Genomic DNA, 16,647 nt, shown 5'->3' on the forward strand with positions numbered 1-16,647 from the left:
AATCCCACCCAGGCCCTATCCACATATCCCTACATATTTACCCACCAACCCCTCTAACCTATGCATCCCGCGACACTAAGGGGCAATTTAGAATGGCCAATCAACCTAGTCCGCACATCTTTGGATCCTTTGTTATAATATTGTTGCAGGGATTGTAGGAATTATTAATCATTTCCAAGTTCATTGGCCACGAACTAAGGACAATTCAATTCAAAACGAGCCCGTCAGTAAATAAAAATGTAAAGGGGAGTGAGTCCTTAAGAAGCCGCTCCGCACAGTAGGTACTGGGCTCACAATTGACCCGAGATCATTACTACTCTTTATTTTATATTGAGCGATTCCAGTGGGAGGAAACTCGATGCCATGAACCCAGATCACGTCTAAATTCGTCCCCAGCAACGAGCAACAACTGACCCTTGTTTCCCATCCCTCTTCCTGCTCACTGCCGGTCCATCCATCACCAGCACCACCCCCCCCCCCCCCACTCCCACATCCCCGCCCCCCCCCCCCCCCCCCCCACACGCACACACACACTCCTCACTCTGCACTGCTCCGACCCCCTCCCTCACCACTCACCCGAAGTAATTTTGCTTTCAGCAGTTTTGCATGAAGATTATTACAGCTTTTCATTAAAATATCTTGTGACTTCTCCCTATAATTTTAAATAACAAACTGCCCGCAGCCTCCTCCCCCCCCCATCACGTCTCTCCCTGCCCATCCCGTCGCCCCCCCCCCCCCGCCCCCCATCCCTCCCCCCGCCAGCCCCAGCCTTATTCTCAGCATTGAAGCTATGGTGTTTGTTTGCATCACTTACTATTAGATCGGAGTAACCAGAATAGTTCATTTCGAAGCTTCATGCACCGCGAGGGGTCAGCTTCCTAACTATATATGTATATATGTAAATTTCAGCGGTGTAATTGACAGACAATGCAACACTGCCACCTAGTGTCTATTCTCTATTCTCAACAGGCCACGCGCTGGAATCTTGTGGTCATTACCAACCCCTGGGCTTGACTGCTTTCTTTCGGAGCCTCAAGACCCTTCTTCAGGTGAGTGGGAATTCTGTTCACAAACAGGGCATATAAAGACACAAACTCAATTTACAGAATAATGGTTGGGATGCGAATACCTACAGCTAATCAAGTCTTTAAGGTACAAACAATGTGAGTGGAGAGAGCATTAAGACAGGTTAAAGAGATGTGTGTTGTCTCCAGACAGGACAGCCAGTGAGACTCTGCAGTCTGTGTCTTTATATGCCCTGTTTGTGAACAGAATTCCCACTCACCTGAAGAAGGGGCTTAAGGCTCCGAAAGCTTGTGGCTTTTGCTACCAAATAAACCTGTTGGACTTTAACCTGGTGTTGTTAAACTTCTTACTGTGTTTACCCCAGTCCAACGCCGTCATCTCCACATCTTGACTGCATTCCCCATACTCCCACCCGTTCCCTTTCAATTCGCTTCGATTTCATTCTCCTTTTTTTGCTGCTTCCCTCGGGTGTTTTTCTTTGTCCTGTCCTAAACTGTTAAATCTCACTTTAGTCCCTCTCTCTCCCTCCCTTTCTCTCCAGGTTGAGAACTGTGGTCCCTCCATGTATTTCAGTCTGCTTTTGATATTCTCCCCTAGGACTAGGAACTTGTGGGATGAGCCGGCTAGTGACCGTTCTGCCCGCAGATTGTCAGCGGTGCGGAGTTTGACCCGTCGTCATTCAGTCCCGGATCGAAGAAGGGGAAGATTCTCTCAGTGAAAGTGTGGGTGTAAGTGTGGAGATGGGACATGTTGTCCGCATTGTAAAACGACACCTGTCCACCCTCATAGTCCAGGAAAACCCCGATCTTCTGGGGATTCACACTCGGGATGAGGGACGTATTAGGGGAGTTGGCGGCAAAGTATCCCCTTTCGCGTTGCAACCACACAGGCCAGTATCCATTCTCGGGGCTGGGGTCCAACATCAGTTTTCTGTCGGCGGACTCCAGTGTCACTCCCAAGTCCCACTCTGTCTTCTCCCCCACCTCCACCTCCCAGTAATGTCTCCCTGATGTGAATCCCTCCGATCCCAGGACGCAAAACCAGTAATCAAACCTCTCCGGGATATCGGGGAGAGACTGCGGCTTATCTCCGAGTCTCACACTGGCCCGGTCCTCAGACAGGATGAGCCAGGGATTCGCTGTGTCCAGGTTCAGCGTCAGAGAGGCTGGAGCTGGGGGAAAGTTAAAATAACACAGTCAGTGATTGCATTTCAAAAGCATGGCTGTTTAAAGTGTACACAGTAAGAGTTTTAACAACACCAGGTTAAAGACCAACAGGTTTATTTGGTAGCAAATACCATTAGCTTTCGGAGCGCTGCTCCTTCGTCAGATGGAGTGGAAATGTTTCCAAATAAACCTGTTGGACTTTAACCTGGTGTTGTTAAAACTCTTACTGTGTTCACCCCAGTCCAATGCTGGCATCTCCACATCATGTTTAAAGTGTACCATCAGGCTTCAGGGTGCATTAATGAACGTGGTGTTTCTGGGCAGAACGGTCTCCTTCTGTGCTACGAATGATTCCCTGTTCCTGAGTGAGCTGCAAGATACAGAGGGGTTTGGAGAGACTGTTGTGGTGAGGAGAGATATTTGGGAGAATAGACGGACGTAGGGAGGGGGCGCAGAGGGCAAACCCCAGGTCAGGAAGGAGAGAGAGGGAAAGAATAGGGCGGAGAGAGACAGTAGACAAGAGAGGCAGCGCGCCGTGGATAAAACAGAGAGGGGTGGAGAGATCAGTTCTACAATCTCTCCTTATACCAGAAGCCGCTAACCCCTTGTCTTGGCCCGGTAATCCTTCCCACTTCTCTCTACAAGGCACTTAAACCCTTCTGAACGTGTGGTGCTCAGAATTCTGTACGATTTGTCTCTTAAGGCACGGTTCGGATATCTTTGGACACTGAATGCTGCAGTTCGAAACATAGCAAATAGGAGCAGGCCATTCGGCCCTTCGAGTCTACTCCACCATTCAGTATGTTCATGGCTGGTCATCCAACTCAATAACCTGAGCCCATCTTGCCCCAAACCCATTAATCCCTTTCGTCCCAAGAGCTATCTCTAAATGCTTGTTGAAAACATACAATGCTTTGGCTCTACTGCTTTCTGTGGTAGCGAATTCCACAGGCTTACCAGTCCCTCATGAAGAAAGTTCTCCTCATCTCAATCCTACAAGATTTACTCCTTATCCATTATGGGATGGTTGCCAGGTAAAGCTATCCGGACAAGACCTGCTTTCCTCTCCCAAAATGCATGTGGCGCCTAGCTGGTCTCAACCAGCAACCAAAAAATGCACAAAGGATTGGCAACCAAAGCTCTTAACTGAATTTGAGGCACAGTACATAGATGAAATTTATCTTGGGCTGTTCCAAGTGATAGCGACAACACAAAGCCCTTCTTTCCATGCTTTACTCAACATGAGTTTCCATTAACTACAATAGAAATCTAAGTTGGACGCAATGTGACAGATTTACGATAGCTCCCAGGCGAATTATACCTGGAAATCTCTCTCTCTCTCTCTGAGGTGTGATAGACCCCCTCTCCACACACATACACCCCATCTCCCCTCACCCCCCAAGCCCATACACACACACATGCACACACATTAGTTATCCAGGAGCCCAGGTTAATGCTCTGGGCGCATTGAGGTTCAAATCCCATCACAGCAGCTGATGGAACTTCAATTCAGCGAGTAAATCTGGAATTTAAAGCTTCTCTGTAATGGTGAGGGTGAAATTATCATCAATTGTAGGAAAGACCCATCTGGTTCACTAATACCCTTTAGGGAAGGAAATCTGTCATTTTTACCCCATCTGGCCTACATGATACTTCAGACCCAGCAATGAGTCTGAACTACCGTCTGAAATGGCTGAGCAAACCATTCAGTTCATGGGCAATTTGGGGTGGGCAACAGATAATGGCATTGCCAGCAACGGTCCCATCTCAAATAATAAATCAGTGTCGAGTTGAGGGGAGGGATGAGAAGCAACATCAGTGGAAAAAAGAAAAATAGGTTGAGAAAAGGTAAAACGCACAAAAATCCAAGCAGTGAAGCTAAATTTAAAAATACATACCAACAGAGGAATGTGAAAAATAAAATTATTGCAGCAGATGGATTTGAAGGCTTTGGAGAGAGTACAGAAAAGGTTTACCAGGATGTCACCTGGTTTGGAAGATATTCGCTATGAGGAGAGATTGGACAAACTTGGTTTGTTTTCACTTTAACGTCAGAGGCTGAGAGGCAACTTGATAGAAGTTTACAAAATTATGGAAGGCATGGATAGAATGGACAATCGGAGTCTCTTCCCCTGGGTAGAAATGTCAATTACCAGGGGACATAGGTTTAAGATAAAAGGGGGAAAGTTTAAAGGAGATGTGAGAGGCAAGTTTTTTACACAGAGGATGGACTGCACTGGCAGAGGAGGTGGTAGAAACAGATACAATAACAATGTTTAAGAGGCATCTTGACAGATACATGAATAGGCAATAGGCAGGGAATAGAGGGATACAGATCGTGTGGAGGCAAAACGGTCTTTAGAAAGGCATCATGTGTCAGCACAGGCTTGTTGGGCTGTTGGGCCTGTTCCTGTGCTGCAATGATCTTTGTTCTTGTTTCTCAAAAAAAAGACATATTGTAAATTACGTGAGAACAATGTTTAGCAAAGAAAAAAGGGAAATACTTTTTAAAATAAAATCAAGATGGAGACCAGAAATGTGGATGCAAGAGAGTAAGGAAGTTGAGGAAGAAATGTTGGCCACATTATGGGCTGAACAACAGCCTAACCAGGAATGCAAGCAAAACTGGAACAACTGGCTAATCCCCAAATTGGGAGACCACAGCATCCATAGGTAATGAACCCACCTTCTACTTCAACCCACACAAGGCAGGGTGTAGGATACATGACTCAACTTGAGGTTATTGCATTGATACAACTTCAGATGGTGTGTCATTGGGCAAGTAGGACAGGAACCAATTATGTTCTCTCAACACATCCGAGCCTCCACCCTGCCCTTCCGCAACCTCTGGAATTATATTCCTGGCTCTGGGATCAGTTTATCTCAGTGAGGTAGAAAATAATTGCCAGAACTATTAAATCCATTAACCATGCTCTCGACCCTATTGACATAGACTTGAAAAAAGTATTGCCAGTCTCCCTCCTCTCCAATAGTCATCATTCTAAATATGTTCCTTTCATCAGCATTAGATGGATAGGGAATCATGGGTTTTGGACTTCAGCTTGCAATTGCACTCGGAGTACTAAGCATGCTCACATTAATTCCACAACTCGTGCCAATCCTCCTCCATGCAGTGCAAGAATTATAGAGTGGTTATAATGGGGAAACTACTTACCCAAATATAGACAGGAGCATTAATAGTTTAAAGACTACATAGGGTAAATGTTTCTAGTTAAGAATATAAGAGTAGGAAATTCGGCCCTTCGAGATTCAGTAAGATCATGGCGGATCTAATTGTTGCTTTAACTCCTCTTTCCTGCTTGACCAACCCACCCCTCCCCCACAAAGGCAATCTCTTGACTTCCCTATGAATCAATAATCTGTCTCCCTCAGCCTTGAATGTATTCAACGACCCAATCTCCGCTGTTACATGGGGTTGAGAGCGCCAAAGATTAACACTCTCTGAGAAAAGAAATTCCCCATCGTCGCCTTAAGTTGCAGACCCCTCATTTTTGAAATTGTACCCCAGGTTGTGGATTTCCTCATAAGGGGAAAAATCCTCTCAGCATCCACCCTGTCAAGCCCCCTCAGAATCTGATTGGCTTCATCAAGAAGGGAGATGATGGTGCAATGACATTGTCACTGGGCTAGTAATCCAGAGGCCTTGGCTAATGTTCTGGGACATGGGTTCAAATCCGAAGAAGGCAGCTAGTGAAATCAATTAATATAATGGAGACAATAACTATCGTTAATTGTCATAAAACCCCATCTGGTTCATTAGGGAAGAATATCTGCCCTTCCTTCCTGGTCTGGCCTATATGCAACTTTTGACATAACAATGTGCTTGACTCTGAACTGCCCTCTGAAATGGCCGTGTAAGTCATTCAATTCAAGGGGCAATTAGGGGTAAGCAACAAATGCCAGCCTTGCCAGTGCCACCCATATCCCAAGAGAGAATTTAAAAAAAAGATCACTTCTCATTCTTCTAAACTCTGAGTAAGGGCACAAACTGCTCAATCTTTCTTCACAAGACAACCCCTCGTCTGAGAAATCAATCTAACGAAACATCTCTGAACTGCGTCCAATGCGAGTATGCCTGTCTTTTCAGGCGATGTTCAATTTTCTGCACAAGCCCAATGAGGAGGGAGGAATTTCTGGGTCTGTTTCTGGAGAATGAGGTGGCTCAAATGGATCAAGGCTCAGTAGGGGTATCAGCAGGGGACAATGACCATTAGTGTCACAAGGATTAGGGTAACTGCAGAAAAGGAAAAGAGGCAACCCAGAGTAAAAATAATTAACTGGGGGATGACCAACTTCAATGCAGGAGAGAATTGATTTTGCCCAGATAGATTGAAATCAAAGATTGGCATGCAAAACTGTAACGAAACAGTAACTGCTGCCTTTAAGAAGGTGTAGTCAAGGTACTCTCCCGAGAGGGGTAAAGGCAGAGCAAACACCACCAGAGCATCTAGAACGTTGAGAATGATAGAGAGTAAAATGAAAATAACAAAAGGGTGTACGTGCCAAATATTCAAGTGGATAGTGCAATTGAGAACCAGCTGAACATAAGATTTCAGCGGGAGAATTATATTATTGCTATCAAAGAGAGAGAGATGGTTGAGGGAGGGGCAGAATTGGCAGCTCATTATTCTAGTGTACAGAATATTCATACGAGAGGGGGAATGTAGAAGATAGGGCAGTGTTGCAATATTGATCAAGGAGTCAATTACAACAGTGAGGAATAATGATATCTTAGCAGCCTCCTCAATTGAGGCCACGAAGATGGAACTTAAGAACAAGAACATTACTGGGAGTGAAATATAGGCCCCCAAATAGTCAGAGAGAGATGGAGGAGAAGATATGTAAAAAATCTCAGAGAAGTGTCAAAATAATAGCGTAATAATAGTAGGTGATTTCAACTTCTCCAAGATTAATTGGGGCAGGCAAGGTGTGAGGGGTTTAGATGGGAGGATTTATTAAACTTCATTCAACAGAGATTTGTGAGCCAGCACATAGAAAATCCTAAACTTGAAAGGTTGGTACTTGATCTAAGTTTAGAGAATGAAGCCAACAGACGTTAGAAGTGTGTCAGTGGGCGGGGAGGGGGGGGGGGGGGGGGGGGGAGGGGGGGGAGCTGGAGCAGGAGCAGGAGATTTAAAGGGGATTTGGGGAAAAACATTTTCACCTAGTGGGTGTTGGAAATCTGGCACTCACTGCCTGAAAGGTTGGCAGAAGCGGAAATCCTCACAACGTTATGAAGCATTTAGATAAGCACTTGAAATGTCTTAGCATATAAAGCTGTGGACCAAGTACTGGAAAATGTGATTAGAATAGATAGGTGTTTGCTGGCCGACGCAGCCGCGTAGGCCCGAAGGTCCTCTTCCAATGCTGTAAAGCTCTAGGACGCTTACCCAAAAGAACAAATGAATGAAGCAAATAGAAGGTATGAGAAGAGACTGGCAGCTAACAATAAATGAAGCCAAAAGTCTTCCATAGACAGATGAATGTAAGAGGTTGGTAAAAAGAGCAGTGGGTTCGATTAAGGACCTAAACAGGGGTTTGCCTTCGAAGGAGAGGGGGGAGGATGGCTGAGATACAAAATTAATACTTTGTAATTACTCAGGAAGAAATGCTGCCCAAGTCATAATGAAAGATTAAGCGAGAAACTGGATAGGCTAAGCATTATAAAGTGGAAGTGCCAGCTAAACTGAAGTACATAAATTGCATAAATTATTGGGAGCGGATGTGATGCATCCAAAGATACTAAATGAAGTAAAGTAAGATGCTGAGTGGCGGCCATTCAACCTGAGATACAGGGGTGGTCTGAAGACTTCCAAATATTTCGCCCCTGTAAATGGAATGGTGTAAGAGTCAGCAATTCCCGTTTCACATCCTCGGATTCATTCTCTATTCCTCTGGTTATCCAGAGACCACCACTGCTTTGACCCACAGTCCTGCTGCTTCAGACATTTAGAAGTTTAACAACACCAGGTTAAAGTCCAACAGGTTTATTTGGTAGCAAAAGCCACACAAGCTTTCGGAGCTGCAAGCCCCTTGGGCTTGCTACCAAATAAACCTGTTGGACTTTAACCTGGTGTTGTTAAACTTCTTCCTGTGTTTACCCCAGTCCAACGCCGGCATCTCCGCTTCAGACATTTACCCAGAGGAACCCACAGGGAAATAAACGATGAGAAAGGACAGAAACCGAGAAAATAACGGCTAACGGTGTGATAGTTAATTCTGGGGTATGCGAGCGCATTTCGGCTCATCTGTTCTGCATCTACATATTAGATAAATGAATGTAAGTGTTTTACCGGGGTTGATGGCGTCTATCATTTCTCTCCATGCGATGTACTGCAAAGGCCCTTTGAACTTTCCAATAGACAGAGTGGAATCTATTAATGACAAATGCTGGCCATTCTCGCTCACCCTAGAAATATTAGAGAATTGATTTGGTAAATTGACCATGAGTAACTTTCTAAGTTATTTTCAAAAGACATAGTAGAGTTTCAGTAAAGAACATCCTACCTTCTCATCCGACGAGCGTTCTCCTGAAATAATGAATGACAATTCTGAGTTGACACGGGCTCCGGTATACAGATAACAGAAATTGCAGTCAAATTGTTTAGAATTCATTGATGGGGCGAATTCTGGCTATTACGGACGCACAGGCAGAAGAAATATGAACTGCTCTTAATGTTATATAACAGTGATCTTAATTTGTGTATAAAAGGCATCATTGCAGCCGCTCAAAACTCGACATTGTGGTTAATATTGAGGAGTAGGAGCAGACTGCAGGAATACAGACAGATGTGGTGAAATGGGCAGCAAAATCAAACGCAAAGAAATGTGACGGAAAATGCGGAGAAGCAAGATCAACTGGTTTCAAGACTACTGGAAGCGCAGGGGGGGGGGGGGGGGGGAGTTCCATGCTGAATTATTTAAGGATCATAGGACAAGTGAATGAAGCTATAAAAAAGAGTTGGTTTTGTAGGTACTCACTCAGTACAAAAGAAAATAACTTATGTTAAATATTTACAAATCATGCATTATGCCTGAGCATTGTGTCCAATTCTGGGCAACCTACCTAATGAGGTAGGTTCAGGATTGGAGGGGATGCAGAAGAGATTCGCCATCGGACAGCACGATGGAACACTGCTGTCTCACAACGCCAGGGACCCAGGTTCAATTCCGGCCTCGGGGTGACTGTGCAGTTTGCACATTCTCCCCGTGTCTGCATGGGTTTGCTCCAGGTGCCCCGGTTTCCTCCCACAGTCCAAAGGTGTGCGGGTTAGGTGCATTGGCCATAGGAAATTGTCCCTTAGTGTCAGGGGGATAAGCAGGGCAAATGCGTGGGGTTACGGAGATAACGCCTGGGCGATTGTTGTCGGTGCAGGCTCGATGGGCCGAATGGCCTTCTTCTGCACAGTCGGTTTCGATTATATAAGGGATGAGGAACTTCAGTTATGTAGGAATATTCAAGAAGCTAGAATTATTCTTCATTGAGTGAGAAATTCTGGTTGAGCATACCCAATGACTGAGGTGTGCAGTGCTGGAGGGGGTAACATTTTCGGGGAAATTTTGTGAATGAGTTCAAATCCATGAAGGATTTTTGTGTAAATGAAAATTGACGATTTTCACTTTCAAAGTGTCGCAACCAGGTGCATAGAATAAACCATATGGGGGAGACAGCCAGAGCCGATAATTGTCATTTTAAACAATGGGTTATGATGATCTTGAAGATAATTATCAAATGATTGTTTGGAGCTGAGCCAGTAGTAACATTCAAAAGGCAGCCAGATGTACAGTTTGAAACAAAAACACGCAGGCCTCTTTCGGGAAAGAGTGGGAGATTGGGATTTTTCAATTAACCATTAAGAGCAAGATGGGAAAATAGAGTACAGATATTTAACAGAATTCACGGTGTGAATTAGATAAAAGTGCCAGAGGAACAAATGTACCTTCAATTTTCAAAAGCGGTTTGTATTCAAAATTGTTTATCATCTTTTCCCTCCTTAGACTGTTATCCCCTCCAGCACTGCACACCTCAGTCATTGGGTATGCTCAACCAGAAATTGCTAGATTTCCAGATAGTAAAGGCTATTTAGGGACATCGGGCTAATGTGGGGAAAAGTGATGTTGAGTTAGAACATCAACCTTGATCGAACTGAATGGTGGAGAAGGCTTGAGGGGACGAAAGGCCTACTTCTGTCTCTATTCCCTACCCTATTTTATTCTATGTTCCGACATTTCTACACATCCCCAATTCTGGTCGCTGGTGAAAGCACAATTCTCACAGCCCACCATCGGCAGCCCAACATCATCTGCCTGAGGTATCAAAACTCAATCACCTTCCCCTCCCAATTGAAAGACTGAACAGTCCCTACAACAAAATCTGCTCTTTATCACCATCCCTCTCTCCCTGGCAATTGTCCGGATCTCAGCCACAATTGTTTGAACCCTTGCCCAAGTCCGCTTCCAATCTCTTTCTGCCTTTTATTAGAACCATGTATTTCCAGGCCAGCAACGTTGCCCGACCCTTTCCCTACCTCAGCTCTTCTGCTGCTGTAACACTCATTGATGGCTTTGCTACCTCCAGACCTGATGATTGTACTGCGCTCCTGGTGGCTCTCACACACCGTTTCCCCTGCATGAACCTGGTGTCAACCCAAACTCTGCTGCTGTGTCCTAATCCGCATCAAATCCTGTTCACCCATCAGCCATCGCTGACTTGCATTGGATTTGCACTTAAGAGACACCGTCCTATAAATCCCTGCATGGCTTAGCCCCTCCCTATCTCCGTAACCTCGTCCAGCATTAAACCTCTTCAAGATATCTGTCTTCTAATTCTGGCCTCTTGAGCTTCCTCGTTTATAATTGCTCCACAATTGGGAGCCTTGCCCAGGCCTTAAGCTCATTGATTGCATAGGGTGGCATGGTGGCTATTGAACCCGGGTTTAATTCCCGCCCTGGGTGACTGTGTGGAGTTTGCATGTTCTCCTGGTGTCGGCTTCCTCCAGGTACTCCAGTTTCCTCCCACATTCCAGAGATGTGCAGGTTAGGTGGATTGACCATGCTAAATTTCCCCTTAGAGCCCCAGGATGCATAGGTTAGATGGATTAACCATGCAAAAGTGTCCCTTACTGTCAGTGGGGTTATAGGGATAGAGTCTGGGTGGGATTGTTGCCGGTGCAGACTCAATGGGTTTAATAGCCTCCTTCTGCACTGTGGGGATTCCATGATTCTGTGATAAATGTGTAGCGTTAAGAGGATAGGGAGGGTGAGAAGGCCTGCGTAAGGCACTGTCAGGGAGTCGGTGCAGACTCGATGGGCCGAATGGAGTCCTTTTCATCTCTGACTAAACCTTTGATCGCTTAACTTTATATCGTCTTATGTGTCTCAGTGAAACCTTTGGGACTTTGTTTTTAGATTCAAGGCAGTATATAAATAAAATATCTTGCTGTTGTTAAAAATACATCGAAACATACATCGAAAAATAGAAGCAAGTACAGGCCATTCAGCCCTTCGAGCCTGCGTCACCATTCATATTGATCATGGCTGATCATGAAACTCAATACCCTGATCCTGCCTTTCTCCCATGTTCCCTGATCTCTTTAGCCCCTAGAGCTATATCCAATTCCTTCTTGAAATCATGCTCCGCCTTTATCTTTATTCTCCTTAATTAAGCCTTCTTTCAAATAAACATCTTTGGATAGGCTGTTAGTCAAGATGATTAATATGGGACATGATGTCAAGTTTTGTTGGTAAAATTGGACTGACGGGCCTGGGGATGTTCATGAGGTTGACTAGAAGTTGTTATTGAGGCTCTGGCCATACGTGGCATTTGTGACTTGGTGGGAGAACCAGTTAGGTAGGAAAAAAATGATGGACTGCTCCCAGAATGAAAAGAAACATCCATTTTAAACACATCCAGTTTTTCATTAACTGTTGATAGTTAGGGGGAGGTAGAGGAAGCAGATATGATAGTGACTTTGAGGGGCATTTTGACAAATACATGAATAGGATGGGAATAGAGGGATATGGTCCCCGGAAGAGTAGGGGGTTTTAGTTCAGTCGGGCAGCATGGTCGGTGCAGGCTTGGAGGGCCGAAGGGCCTGTTCCTGTGCTGTAATCTGCTTTGTTCTTCATTTAAAAGTTAGGATTATTCTGCGACTATATATATGAAGTTTCCCTGAACTGAGCCGCAATATATTCCCTCACCTTCAGAAATGTCACCCGGTCTTTTTGCTCCATCAGTTTCTGCAACTTTGAGAGTTTCTCCTCAATGTAATTTAAATTTTGCTGAATCTGTCGATGGTTTTTCTCCATTGATTCTAGAATCCTCTCCTCTTCTTCCCTGAGATCTCTGAGTAAACGCTGCTCTTTCTCAGTGAGAATCTGGTGCATTTTAGTGAACTCGGATGTGATGTGGGTCTGCAGACTGCTCGACTGTTCCTACCCAATGAAATGTGAAACATAATTAATGTCCCGCGATAAAGGGAATAAAACTAACCGAGATCCCAGAAAATCAGCGCAGGGAGACCTTACCCTAACTTCAGAAATCTTCCCTTTCTGTTTCTGTTCCATTTCTAGAACCGTCGATTTCTTCTCTGTGAGAGAATCTAAGGAAGATTTCAGCTGATCCTGGGATTGGAAGAGAAAGTCTTAGTTTTAGATGTTCGAACGTTTGAAAAAAAATCATACAATATCCAGTTAATAAAACCTACTCCATTTTACCTTAAAGATTGTAACAGCTTCTTTAATGGGCAGGAAGCTGTGTTCTCTGTGTTCCAGCGAATCCCTACAAATCACACAGATCAATTTCTTGTCAGTTTCACAAAACAGCTTCAGTTCTTCCTGATGCTCCTCACAGTGAAGATTACTTTCCTTCTCTTTTCGATTCAATGATAATTTTCGAGCTTTCTGGGCCAGATTCGCTAAGGCCCGATTTGCCCTGAGGTTCGTTTCCGAAAACTCCTCTCTACATTCCGGGCAGGATTTTATCTCTTTCTTTTCCCAACATTGGGTGATACAGGAGCGGCAGAAGTTGTGTCCACAATCCAGTATTACTGGGTCGATGAAGAAATCGAGACAAACTGGACAAATTGCCTCCTCACTCAAACCCCCTTCCTGCGATGTAGAAGCCATGAATTCAGTGAGCACTTATTAATTCAAAACACACGTTTAGTTCACTGTTACTGTGCTTTGAACGCTTTCCGTCTGCGATTTAGCGATAAAGATCACTGCAATGTTCAAGAATAATTCTTGCAAACTAACTTCTGTCGCATCCACTTTTAAACATGTAGATAAAAACAGAGGAAGTAAAGAAGACGAGGGGAATACGGTGAGCAGGGCGGAGTGAATGTAGTTTGCCGGAGGTTGTGAAATTCCATGGAATGTTTGCAATAGGCGTGCAGGTGGCGGGGGGAAGCTGAAATGGGCACATTTCCAGAAATCATTATACTTCACTCCAGTCTCAACTCGCTGTCGACTACAAGCGCTCTGTAAAAGATGCTGTAAAAATTCAATCCTTAAACTGAACTGCTTTAATGATTGCTCACCCTAAAGCTAAAGTGCCATAAATGTCAAGGAGTAAAATTGATGTAACAGGTACATAGAATCCCTCCAGTGCAGAAGGAGGCCATTTGGCCCATCGACTCTGCACCGACCACAATCCCACCCAGACCCCACTCCTATAACCCCAATATTTACACTGCTAATTCCCCCTGACACTAAGGGGCAATTTAGCATGGCCAATCCACCTAACCCGCACATCTTTGGACTGTGGAAGGAAGCCGGAGCACCCAGAGGAAACTCGCGCAGACATGGGGAGAATGTGTAAACTCCACACGGTGACCCAAGGCTGGAATCAAACCAGGGTTTGGCGCTATGAGGCATCAGTGCCAACAACTGTGCCACCGCGCCGCCTCAGCTTCCTGATGTTCCTCATAGTGAAGTTTACTTTCCTTCTCTTTCAGATTCTGCATTAATTTTAGAGCTTTCTGGGCCAGATTCACTAAGGCCCAATTTATCCAGAGGTTTGTTTCCAGAGACCCCTGTAATTTTGACAGGAATTAGAGTTGTGATTTTCTATTTGTCAGAAATAAAGAAGGATACCTGGCAACTTATCCTAATCGAGTACTCAGAACTTCCTACATTTTGGTATATACATGGTGTAGGGATTCCCATCAGCTAATTTGAGCACAGTATCTTCCAAAGAACAGAAGTTAAATAAATTACCGAGGGAGTTTTTCTTGCTTCCAGGTGAGAGGGGTTAACTTTCCACCCAGTTCTACTTGAGGTCCGGGGTAGGCGATGGCCTAGTGGTATTATCGCTGGACTATTAATCCAGAAACTCAGTTGATGTTCTGGGGACCGGGGTTCGAATCCCGCCATGACATTTGGTGCAATTTGAATTCAATAAAAATATCTGGAATTAAGAATCTACTGATAAAGAAAATAATCCAAGCCAATCTAGTCTCTCCTTATCAAATGCTTCAGCCCAGGCAACATCTTGAAGAATTTCCTCTGAACCCCTCGAGCGCTGTCACATCATTCCTGTAGTGAGGTGACCTGAACTGCACACAGTATTCCTGTTGTGGCCTAACCAACACGCTGTCACAACTCCAAAAGTATCTCCGTGCTCTTCCCTAACTGTGGGCTCATTTGCACCACAGGGGTTGGCACAGTGGTTAGCACCGCTGTCTGACAGCGCCAGGGACCTGGATTCAATTCCCGGCTTGGGTCACTGTCTGGATGGAGTTTGTACATTCTCCCTGTGTCTGCGTGGGTTTCCTTCGGGTGCTCCGGTTTCTTCCCACAGTCTGAAAGAATTTCTGGTTAGGTGTATTGACCCAAACAGGCGCCAGAGTGTGGCGACTAGGGGAATTTCACAGTAACTTCATTGCAGTGTTAATGTAAGCTTAACCTGTGACTAATAAATAAACTTTAAAAAAAGTTTATGGACTGCAGTGGTTCAAGAAAGCCGTTCATCAGCACCTTGTCAAGGGCAATAAGGAAGAGCAACTATTGCTAGCGATTCGTGCCTTGAAAAGACAAATAATCTTTTTCCTCTATAAGATGTGCCCTGGAAGGCTGGTAATCTGATGGGGAATTGTGATATAGGCCTGCATAGGCCAAGTGCTTTATAGCCACATGGGACAGGAAGATACTGTTTCATAGTCACAGGTTTTTAAAGGAACAGGAAGGTAAACTTCATCATAAATCTAGCAGAGTGCACAGGCAGCCTGTCAGGTGAGGCCTAAAGTACAAACATCTATGAGTGTGTGGCCAAATTCTCCTCCAACTCAATTTTCAAGTTTGCTGATGAGCCACCATAGTGGGACAGATCTCAAACAATGATGAGATGGAATACAGGAAAGAGATAGAAAATCTGGTGAACTGGTGCAGCAACAATAATCAATGTCAACAAAATGAAGGAGATTGTCATCGGCTTCAGGAAGCGTAGAGGAGAACATGCCCCTGTCTGCATCAATGGGAATGGTGTAGAAACGGCCGAGAGCTTCAGGTTTTTAGGTGTCCAGATCACCAACAACTTGTCCTGGTCCCCCCATGCCGACACGACAGTTAGGGAAGCTCACCAATGCCTCTACTTTCTCAGAAGACTAAGGAAATTTGGCATGTCAGCTACGACTCTCACCAACGTTTACAGATGCACCATAGAAAGCATTCTTTCTGGTTGTGCCACAGCTTGGTATGGCTCCTGCTCTGCCCAAGACCGCAAGGAACTACAAAAGGTCACGAATGTAGCCTAATCCATCACACAAATCAGCCTCCCATCCATTGACTCTGTCTACACTTCCCGCTGCCTTGGAAAAGCAGCCAGCATAATCAAGGGCCCCATGCACCCCAGACATACTCTTTTCCATCTTTTTCTGTCGGGAAAGATATACAAAAGTTTGAGGACACGTACCAACTGACTCAAGAACAGCTCCTTCCCTGCTGCCATCAGACTTTTGAATGGACCTACCTCGCATTAAGTTCATCTTTCTCTACACCCAAGCTATGACTTTAACACTATATTCTGCACTCTCTCCCTTCCTTCTCTATGAACGGTATGTTTTGTCTGTATAACACGCAAGAAACAATACTTTTTACTGTATACTAATACATGTGACAATAATAAACCAAATCAAATCAAATTAACCACCTTAGCTTAATCTCAGTGGTTTCAATGCATCCGGAGCTGAAGCAGAATAACTGAGATAAAACAGAAAGTGCTGAATAAACTCAGCAGGTCTGGCAGCATCTGTGAAGAGAACAGAGTTAATGTTTCGGATCTAAATGATCCTTCTACAGAACTGAGGCAAGGTAGAAATGTACAGAATATTTAGCTGGAGAGGTGGGCAGAGGAGCTGGGGCAGAATAGAAAACCAGGGATACGTCGGGGCATTAGTGTTTCTAATGTGTCAGTGCAGACTTGATGGGCCGAAGA

At 44.8% G+C, this 16,647-nt stretch overlaps 1 protein-coding gene across 1 annotated transcript; it reads right to left on the reverse strand.

Annotated features, from left to right (window-relative positions):
- Window positions 1-1,359: 1,359 nt before the first annotated feature.
- LOC144496788 (nuclear factor 7, brain-like) lies at window positions 1,360-13,402 on the reverse strand. Its single transcript, XM_078217330.1, has 6 exons — window positions 12,930-13,402; window positions 12,741-12,836; window positions 12,414-12,647; window positions 8,721-8,743; window positions 8,507-8,622; window positions 1,360-2,197 (listed from the first exon to the last, which is right to left on the reverse strand). Exons 1-6 carry the CDS (start codon window positions 13,338-13,340, stop codon window positions 1,650-1,652), a joined length of 1,428 nt encoding a protein of 475 aa, XP_078073456.1. The 5' UTR covers window positions 13,341-13,402; the 3' UTR covers window positions 1,360-1,649.
- Window positions 13,403-16,647: the final 3,245 nt, after the last annotated feature.

The sequence above is a fragment of the Mustelus asterias genome, chromosome 8 (genome assembly GCF_964213995.1).
Source record: "Mustelus asterias chromosome 8, sMusAst1.hap1.1, whole genome shotgun sequence".
NCBI classification, from domain to species: Eukaryota; Metazoa; Chordata; class Chondrichthyes; order Carcharhiniformes; family Triakidae; genus Mustelus; species Mustelus asterias.

Excerpts from the sequence above, each read along its gene's own strand:
- LOC144496788 (XM_078217330.1), bottom strand. The coding sequence starts at position 13,340 with ATGGCTTCTACATCGCAGGAAGGGGGTTTGAGTGAGGAGGCAATTTGT. Across the intron at positions 12,648-12,740 it reads GGAAGATTTCTGAAGTTAGG|GAACAGTCGAGCAGTCTGCA; the intron begins GTAAGGTCTCCC and ends TTCATTGGGTAG. Across the intron at positions 8,623-8,720 it reads AACGCTCGTCGGATGAGAAG|GGTGAGCGAGAATGGCCAGC; the intron begins GTAGGATGTTCT and ends TAATATTTCTAG.